Below are 11,291 nucleotides of genomic sequence, written 5' to 3'. Positions count from 1 at the left end.
GGTGATTAGCATATCCATGCCCTGCCCGTGTAAGAGTCGTTTTTAGCTATCTCTTACATGGGATTTCGGGCTGTTCCTGGATCGCGATGGCTGCATGGAGTCCTACACGACTCTTAGACTCCGTGCAAGCCATCGTGAATCCTGCCCACAGTGTTGGAAAACAAACTCTGAACCTATGTGAATATAATTACAAACAACACAAGAGCCACACGTGAACATGCCTGATGTCTCATCAGTATTTTTCATTGTTTTAGAGGTGTATTTAATTGTACCTAAAACAGTATATAATAACTTGTACACTGCATTCTTATCATTACAATGTATTTCAGAAGATGTTCTTGCTACGAATAAAGAATAAAGAAAGAAAGAAAGCACTCAACACAGGTTCTGCTTTTTCTTTATGGGCTGGTAAAAGAAGTTTTTATTGTATTTAATATTTTACTTCTTTTTGTAATTGTTTTTTGAGTTTATTGCAGATATATACATACATATATATATATATATATATATATATATATGTATATATATATATATATATATATATATATATATATATATACGTGTGATATGTCTGTGTGCGTGCACGTGTGTGTGTGTGTGTGTGTGTGTGTGTGTGTGTGTGTGTGTGTGTGTGTGTGTGTGTGTGTATCGATATCTATATACACACACACACATATACTGATGGATATAGATATAGATATAGATATAGGTATATGCATGTGTGGGTGTGAGTGTAAAATATATGTGCGTGTGTGTATACGTGTGTGTATTTTCATATTCATATATACACATATGTATATATATATATATATATATATATATATATATATATATATAATATATATATATATTGTATACATACATACACACACACACACACACACACACACACATATATATATATATATATATATATATATATATATATACACACACACACACACACACACATATATATATATATATATATATATATATATATATATGCCAATGCGAGCACACACACACATTATATATATATATTATATATATATATGGATTCACTTTATAACCTCGAAATGCTGAAATATCGAATTTCAGTATCTCGAGACTATAAAACCGAATCCACAAAACACCGACAAAAAAACCCCACAAAACCACATAACCGAAAACACTGCACACACTACACTAAACATACAACACAACACCCACATCACAACATAAACAAAGAAAACCACACATACACAACTCACACACACATAAGCAGGGGGGCAAGCACCCCTGCACCCCCTGTGTGGGGGCTGCACCCCCAACACCCCCCTACTTATATATAATAACTCCGAGATCGCACAAACACAACACAAAAGCTCACTCACACACGCACATTCTCCAATCCCTCACACACACTCTAACTCCCACTCAAAACCCTTACAAAACACTCACTTACCTGACATAACACCTACATCCACACACGGCACCGCGCACCACCAAAACACAAACCCGGATATTACGTAGCGCAACTTCATAACCGCGAATTTGAAAGTGAACCCATATATATATATATATATATATATATATATATATATATATATATATATATGCCAATGCACATACCCACACACACACATACATATATATATTTTATATATATATATATATATATATATATATATATATATATATATATATATTCACACACACACACACACACACACACACACACACACACACACACACACACACACACACACACACATATATATATATATATATATATATATATATATATATATATATATATGATCATAACCTCGTTATCAAATATTTTTTTCTTTAACATTTTATTTAAATTCTGCATTGGGATGACTGTAATCTATATCTATCCTAAAATTCCCTGCCAAGTTACTGTGCACACCACAATACTAGTAGCAACAACAGTAGCCTACACAGTAAGAGTCAGTATAACTGGCATAGATTTCTGTCACACACACAGTATAGGAAGTTAACTCCAGGTACCACAATACTTCTATTTTTGCACCAGACATCACTCTCATATAGATACAAAGGGACACTGTTGTATAGGTCTATGAAGCCTCAAGTGTCCTCTGTATACAAAAGAGCTTGTAAAGGGAAGTGTAACATTGTCTTGGTATTTTCTACTATGGCGATGAATGGATGCGGGTAAAGAGTTCTGCATCATGTATTCAGTAGGTAGCACATTTCTGATGTTGTTAGTAGCAGCAAGCAGTGAGCTTTCACATCCAAAAAAAATTAAAAAAATTGGAGCAGCTGTTAACAGGGGAATGGAGTTATCTCCCCTGGGCAATGCAGCACCAGCAACACATTACCCAAACTAGGACAATCTCGGTATAATTAGGCTAGTGTTATATGCACAGGTGGATGGATATGGCCAGTAAGTCATTCCCTGTCTGAAAGTAATTCATTCGCAGAATGGAGGTAAAACTTAATGTGTTGTAGTATGATGGTTACATATCAGAGGTTCCTTACACAGTGGCTGCTAAGATTCTGCAAGTATAACAATTTTTTTCAAGTGACACACATATAGTTGAAGCATATTCATTCTTGTTTTTCATAAATCAAGCTTTATTACCAATAAAATAGCAATCAATTTCAGAGCATTAAATAATACAATGAAATACTTTCAAATCACCAATATTCAAACAAATCATTAGCATGCATCAAGATATTTATGTTTCTAAATACATGCTATATGAGTCTGATTCTCTAAAAAAAACTTTAAAATAAATCACATCACTTTTGGCAGAAGTATTATTCTGCATACTCATGTATTTCATACATATACATATCTTCATGCGATTTATATCAACTTTATTAATTTCCAGGCAATGTACACAATGTTCTAAGATTAAAAAAAATAGAATCATTACAGCAGAAACTAAAATTAGAAAATCATTGACCTTCACACGGAAATTTGCAATGTAAAAAAAGCCAACATCCATTTTAAAACCCATATTTGGAGCCTGAAAGTCAGAGAGTATGATTTTCCTGAAAGCTCTTTTATTAATCCTCTTAATGATTAAACATGTCCTCTAAGTCATGAGGCTGAGGCATTCTCAAACCTAATGCCACTAATCTGTGACTGAATAAAAGTACAACCCAATTTTACTGAAAAATATAACTGATTTGATTCTACCTTTTAGGATACCATTGCCACAGTTGCCTTTCCTTAAAAAAAATAGAATATATCTTAATAAGAGTGAATCATTTTCCTATCTGCCTAACACTCTTAACTTGAGCATCATCAGAGATCATTAAAGGTTGCCTTTTCTGCTCCAATACCTATTATGTGACTGGTTTGGCAGAAACTGATCCAATCCAAAGCTACTATCATGATAAACAAGGTTATATCTAACATATATTTTAAATTTGTGTGCAATAACAAACACATGGCAGCATTATTATATTATTATATCCTTTGTGAAGTTATCCACTCCAGGAGAACTACCAGACAAACAATATACCTGGAAGAGTCACCCAGTTATTTGGGATTTGGGAACTTCTGTGGACAGTGACAATTTTTGACCAACATGTATTTATTGTTGTGAGAAAGTCATTCTATATTGTACAACTTATAAACAATGAATTGTGTCTAAATCTATGAGTCTTATTGTCCTCCTTTGCTCAGCTCTCATTACACCAGTCATTAAATATAATGTCCCCTTTGGCATATATCTGTCCAGACACATGCAACAATTGGAATGCCACACAGATACCTTACTGAAAGGATATAAGCTCTAAACAACATGTATTACATAGACCGACTCAAAGCCCTAACAGTATACTCAGTGTCATTACTAAGTGATGACCTGTGTCTGGCATACAATGCATCCTCTCACCCAGTACTGATGAGTTTACTGCACATCAGCAAGTCCAATTACATCACAACTACTCAGTCTAGGGATCTAAACCTCTTCTGCAACATCAACAGAATAATTTGGAGGGGCAGGTATATCTGGTGTTCAGGAACAGTCTCCTCATCCATATTAGTCTAAGTTTAAGTTTATTCATGTCCATATTAAAGCACAATTTGGATCTATGGATGAGAAACAGAAAAGTTACTCCAGCACTGCCCCCTGTACTACTAAAGGACAGAAACTGCTGCTAAATGCTTTATCCCATGCATGGGTCCTCTCAAGTTATCTAGGGTATGATCTAAGTTATTCCCATTAGGGATAATATATAATTACTGACCATGGGATGGGTAAGGCTAATCTCTAACCAAATGTGATAGGCTAATTCGACCATAAAAAAAGAAAATTGGCTAGACTTAAAATGACCCACCCACAAGGGCAGCTAGCCTAGTACAGTCCTATGTACCTATTTCTGAGGCACTTACCAGATTACTCATGAATGGATTATATCAAAAGGAAACCTGCTGAACGTAACTCTAAGGGGTCTGAATCTGGCTATTTGGTTACAGAAGATGGTAATATATATGCAGGTAGGAACAACATTTCTTCTTCTCCATCTGTATTTTATCCTTCATACAAATTTCAGTCTCTGAGAACTCAGAAGTAGTTAGCATACTGAAACTGGTTTATAAAGGGAAAATCAGCCTTAACATTGTGTGTTATATATAAGTTCCAGGAAAGGTTTATCAGTGGCATTAACTTTCCCCAATCCCTCAGTTATATAAAAAGTTTACAATTTGTAGAACTGTAATCTGAAAATGTTATATAATGCAAATCTAACATTTTCTATAATTTGTACTTCATTTTTATGTCATAACATTCTTAATTAACACTGACATTTTGAGGTTCATATGGTGTAGTGTCTGTTCTGCAACAGTAACCAGTACCATATCAGAAACTTAAATCAGTAATATAAGTTCCATGGGACTTTTTGATTAACTCACTATTGATAACAATCATCAGCTGGCTTCTACATGATTTGTGGAATCTTAAGAGCAGCACTTAATAATTTCCATTTGTCATATATATATATAAAGAATGAAAAATGATAAATATTATGTTACAAAAGGTGAGTTAACCATTGTTTTGTGCAATGCATACAGGCCGACTCCCAGACATAGCATAACCTGTGTACCTTAATAAACTGTAATACATCAACCATATTACCCCCTCCACCTCAATAACTTGATTAAAATATCCAGAACTAAAAGCATTTGAAACTTGAAGAATGCAAACCTAATTAGAAAAGTGCTAAAATATGATTAGAATAAAATAAAATCATTTAAAATGCTTCCTTTTAATTCACGCGGATTTTCTTATGACAATGTTCTTCATCAGTATTTGTTGAAACCAGTATGGCAGCTGAAGAGAAAGAGAAATCAGTAGTTATAATACATACCAGACTGCATACTTTTGTTAGATAAATGATAGACATTTTGGTTTAAAGCAAGTAACGCAATACAGAGCTTTAAAATACTACAGCAAAAAAGTTATCTGAAGTCTGACAAGAGCATTTAGTGCTTTTTGCAGAAACATTTTTTTTAAATCGCACAATTAATGTCCTAAACTTGAACAAGCACCAGTCTTTTTAAATACCATATTTAACATTTTTACAGTAGTTGACAATGATGTGGCTTCTATTGCTTTGAAAAAGTGATTGCCAGAAAATATTTTTCAAAAAGAAATCTCACTAGTTAATGTCCTAAACTTGTACCAGCACCTTAAAATCTTTTTAATTGCATATTTAACTTTCTCCAACAGCTGACAAAGAGGTGACTACAATTACTATGAAAAAGTGATTATGAATTTTGAAAAAAAAAAAAAAAACTGATAGCTCTGGTACAATGAAAAACTTAACATGCTAATAAACAGAAAATTTGGCAACTATATGCCAGCAAGACTATCGAATAAAACAATATTCAGAGAACTTAGTCATTATAGCAAAGAGTAGTGAATAAAACAGTCTTCAGAGAACATTCGGTTATGACAATGGCACAATCAAATAAATAAAACTTTGCTTGTAAATTAACAAGGGTATTTAAAACAGAATTATATTGAAAGAGAGTAAGATATCACAAAGGTTTTATTCTAGCAAAGTTAAACACCATTTTCATTATAGAGCACTGCTAAACTAAAAATTAATATATTATTTCTCATAGGGTCTGCCCTACCAGGACCTGGCTTCCCTTATATTGCAAACACATAATGCTCCTCAGTTTGCAATATTTTAATGCCAAGGTGTCATACAGGAGCTCACTCATTTGTAAGAGTGCTTCTTGGGGCACTTAATCCTCCTGAGGTCTGCCCTTCAAGGATCTAACCCCCTGAATCCTGCAAGCATATCTTACAGAGTACCCCAGGTATAGTACTATAGTGACTGCAATACTATGAGACATTTATTTTATACCCTGCCATTCCCATTTTACATTGAATATGTTGGCATTACTGCTTTTTGATACTATAATGGCAGCATTCTATACAGCCTTGTGTTGTCTTTGACCATTACTGTCCTTGTGGTTACCCTTCCTCCTCTGATGCACATTTTGTATGGGTGGCAGTTGGTGGTGTGTGCTGCTGCTGTCTCAGATTGGAACACACTCTAATCTTGCCTTTGTTTTTTTCATTCTTGGCAGGCTGTAAGTTCATATAAAGTAACCCATGGTGCATAAGGTTCCCATGCCCATCAGAGATTCCTGTACTGTGCATGTGCTGACAGAATGATTCCTTCTGGGAGTCAGTGTTTTTTCTCTCCATTTAATCTCACTATGATGCCTCTTTCATTACACTTCCCTAGGGGTAATGATATAACTGGATGTATATGCTAGTATATGTGCAGTTTTCATTTTCTGCTCTGTTACATGCTGTACAGTAAACAGACACACTCCACTTGCAATTTTTCTCCCTTGCTGTGTTCATAGAGGTTTATAGATAAGTGCTAGGCTAACTACTCTTGTGGGAAATTTTAAACCTAGCCAGTTACCCTATTGATAATCAAAGCCTGCACCTTGTGTCAGCAAGGTAAACACTTTAACCATTATGCGACCCCCAACCCATTATGCCAACTCCCAAACCCAGTGGTTGGGGCTATTACTGTATGGATACCACTCTGTAGAGTCTGTTAGTTTGAAAGCAATATTTATTTATACTGCCATCTTCTGCATATTTGGTATTTCTGTAACTGTATGCTGCATGGATAACATCAGTACAATGTTCTCCTCTTGCATCCATTACTCAGCCATCCCACTCATAACTACTTTATCACATACCATCACCCCTTCTTAAAGTTATACATTCTTAAACAGATAATATCCACATTACACATCTATAACTATAATGAATTACTATCAGACCATTGCAGAAAAATGCCTAAATTAATTTTGAAACTACCATACTCTACTTAATACCACAACCATTTGAAACAGATACATTCCATTAACCAGTCAATACCATACTCAGAAATGACTATAGTGAACATATCTTACATCTACATTATTTTATACTTACATTCAATACTCCCCTTCACAGCAACAACAATGGATCTAAGCAAATAACACATTATCCCCTATAAAACCATTAAACTCTCAAAACCACCCAAACATTCACTCGTTATAAGCAATCCACAGTATTATAATTACCCCATACTGTCACTATACCTTGCATCTATTACCCAAGAAAACAAATCAGCAAGGAACTGCCAGCATTTTAAACATCAGCAGCAAATCAACCCATCCTTCTCCCACTCTTTAGTGATATTTATAGCAACTCCTGACATGCCACCCTGTGTATCATTCCTAGTAACCATCGAAATATACCCTGACCCCCTTTTTGGAAATTCCTTAACACTAGTGTAGTAAACCACAGCAAAATAAATTCTAGAGGAAATTCATCTCTGAGTGACATCACAAAATCTAGATATATTTGTACTCTGTGAAAGCTCATACTACCAGCCTTCATTCTGACCTTCCTCAAAACAATATTATACGTCTTGACATGCATATTCCTGAACTGGGGTATGTATATTCCTAAACAAAGACATAGGCAACTGGCAAATCATAACCATGTCTTCTACCACTGATGAATTTATAGATATTATCGCCCAGAAATATATAACTATCTATTGCAACTCTGTGTTATCCCTGACTAATGTCTTGCATAGCATTTCCCACTCTCATGCAAACACTCTCCAAACTTATTCACAACAAGACACATGTGGTTATCTTAGAAAAGTTCAACACCACCTTTCTTGGTTCATTTAGACACTTCCTAAACAGCTTCTTCACTGGGCTTGACCTTAGTCAACTTATTTAAACAACTAGACAAAATCCAGACTTAAATAATAACATACTTATTGAGATCCTTGCTATTATGGCTACAACTTATCCATAAAGCTCTGCTAAGCATAATTGCAGTTTTAATCCATGTTTTGACATTGCAAACTGCTTCTTGAACTAAATTTTGTACCATATTCTTACTTCTGGAAATATGCATATAGATTTGTTAACTTCTTATGTGATCCTATTCATCCAGGCTGTCTCTACAAATGGTCCATTCAGATCAGTGCACTACCCCAGTAAACAAATATAAATAAATAAACAACCAACTAAAGTATGTTCTATAATAATTATTCTTTCTAATATCTGTTAGTACCCTTACATTCACTTTAAAAACTCCATGAAAAAAGCTTAAGTTCTTTCATTCAATATCATAATTTTCTTGGGTGGTGAAAACCAGGGAACCTTTTTGGCTAGGCTTATATAGGCTCCAGAGCCGATAGCCTAGTACCTACCTATGAACCTAAACAGTCATCACCCAGCAAATTAATACATACTATGAACCTACTATGAAAGCCATAAAATCAATCCAGTCATCAATGTTCTATCAGTTAATATGAAGTGATCACACTACCAACCTACTACTCAATGTCTCAGTGCCTTTTTAAGCATTGAAAAGACATTTTCCTACAAAACATATGCTTGTATGAACCCTAACACTCACCACAGATGATACATGCACTATTAATCCAGTTAAAGCAAAGAGAAAATGCATAAAAATGTTGAAAACAGACAATCTTTGTCCATAGCTGATTACACTGAAAATAAGGTCTTATGCAAGAAATCCAAAAAAAAAAAAAAAAAACTATTAGGTGTCATAAAGAAGTGATCACCACTGCAAACAAATGTTTACTTTCACTTACCCCTGTCAGTTTTGGAAGGAGGAAAATCAGTTAGCATGTTTCTCCAAAATTAGCAACTTTCTCTTTTCACTGGACAAGACTTTGCCAAAGAAATCTGTAGCACCCCACAGACCTATACACACACATTTAGTTTCCTAACCATGTACCTCTTGAAACTTCATTATTTTACTTAACAAAGGCCTCTTTTAATGAAACCAACAAATTACTACAATCTTTCGGCACCACAGATTACCTGAAGCTTATTGATTACATCAATGGCTCCTGGGATTATTCAGTGAATTGCCACCACTCCATATATGCCATCATTTCAACTTCTGCCTCACACTTAAACAAGTTCCAAGAGACTGGAAATAAAAATTTCCTAAGACTTGAAAAAAAAAAGTAGACTCATACCAAAATTTGCCAGAACCAGTCATACAACTTGCCTCTGCCCAATCTTAATTCTGCTGCATCAAGGTAAACTTCTATAAAAAGCAGTGAACAATTAACTTGCAAGTTTCATCTATGAATATAGTAGTCTCTCACACAACTGCAGCATGACTTTATTACAAGTACATGTACACAAACTGTCCTGCACACACTAGCTTACTTGATTTTTATAAATACCGATAAAGGATAAATCAATGGAGTGAATTTGTAGACTTCACAAAAGTGTTTGACTCAATAAATCATTTATTTCCAATTAACTTCCTTAGATGCTCTATGCTAGATTATCTATCATTGAATGGTTCACAAACTGTCTCAATAATAGAAGTTTTGATGTTAATATACTAAGTTTTACACATGAAAAACATCATATATGGAGTATTAGAAAGTTCTACTCTGACGCCAGTCTTATTTAGTATCTTAATCAACACATTGCTCCTAGGTCTAAACATTTTTAAACTTGTCTTTTATGTGGATGACCTTGTTTTGATGGGTCAGAATCCAGCCTACAAAACAATTACATATAAACTTCAAAGGTCAACAATCATCTTCCCTGGCTAACCAAAAACAGCTTATAATTAATGATAGAAAGACCAGTGTTCTACTTTTTGGCATAATGAAGATGTTCAAGACCATGTCCTCTCTTGCAACCCCACTCACTTACAACAACCAAAGCAGTGAATAAGTCCTCCAGTTAAAGCACCTAGAAATTTAACTTGACTCAAGCCTTACAATGACCCTTCACTGTTGCTGTGTGTTACTTTCACCAAAACAGAATACCCACAGCATGTGAACTGGCTACCTGTAAAAGAACATGCAGATCTGCAACTCTTCCTCTCTACAAGTCACACTATAATGAACACAACCTCACCCCTCAGCTTTACCAACTATAGTTTTCTGCTAGATAAATTATTACTAACCATACCTATCAATGCTTTAAGTACTACAGACAATGTTTTCTCAGTTCTTGCACCTAGGTACTGGATCCTACAAGCAGTACATTTAAAAGTTTATTAAATGACTTTTTAAAATGAGTTACATGCCAGCCTTTTAAAGTAAAAGCAATAACTTAAGATAAATTCAGAGAACATTTTCCAGTTCCATCTCAACTTCTTTGTTAAACCACTCAGCTGTTTGCTCAAATAAATTAACTATTAAAAACATCAAACTTATATCCCTTGTAATTGCTTTAACTGCATACTGCAAACATAAACTATATCCACTCTCCCATTTTAGTGACACACACACACACACACACACACACACACACACACACACACACACACACACACACACACACACACACACATATCACTCAATCAGTGCCCCTCTCATTATCCTTACTGGAAAGCTTGACATCATCATTATTGTAAATATGTAAATACCAAAAAAAAAGAGGAATGCAAGGCTACTCAGTTATATAAATGGCAAGAAACATGACAAGAAAGGCAAGGTTCTACAGACCTTCTGTTACCTATCTGTAATGTTATTATTATGACAAATGAGTACTATGTGTTCTTTATAACTATGCATATTACTTGTATAGTACTGTATTATATTACAACTTGTGTTACCTTTTCTATATTTATATTTCCCAGGCTTTGAATAAAATTTGTGTTTCTGGACCAGTCTGCTACCCTAGGTAACAAACAAACAAATGTAAAACATCTTTATCTAACACACACACACACACACACACACACACACACACACACACACACACACACACACACACACAC

At 34.6% G+C, this 11,291-nt stretch overlaps 1 protein-coding gene across 1 annotated transcript in view; it reads right to left on the bottom strand.

Moving 5' to 3' along the window:
• Positions 1–2,573: 2,573 nt before the first annotated feature.
• The window catches only part of LOC122802678 (cytidine and dCMP deaminase domain-containing protein 1-like), a 1,178,769-nt gene continuing 1,170,051 nt past the window's right edge, over positions 2,574–11,291 (bottom strand). The window contains exon 9 of the mRNA XM_044072393.1: positions 2,574–5,294. Coding sequence (XP_043928328.1) covers positions 5,230–5,294 — 65 coding nt within the window. The 3' untranslated portion in view covers positions 2,574–5,229. The remainder of the gene's footprint in view (positions 5,295–11,291) is intronic.

The sequence above is a fragment of the Protopterus annectens genome, chromosome 5.part0, assembly GCF_019279795.1.
Source record: "Protopterus annectens isolate FY-2018-M chromosome 5.part0, PAN1.0, whole genome shotgun sequence".
Classification (NCBI taxonomy): domain Eukaryota; kingdom Metazoa; phylum Chordata; order Ceratodontiformes; family Protopteridae; genus Protopterus; species Protopterus annectens.
Note: the sequence above shows the minus strand (reverse complement) of the source record. Positions and strands in the feature narration are given on the sequence as shown.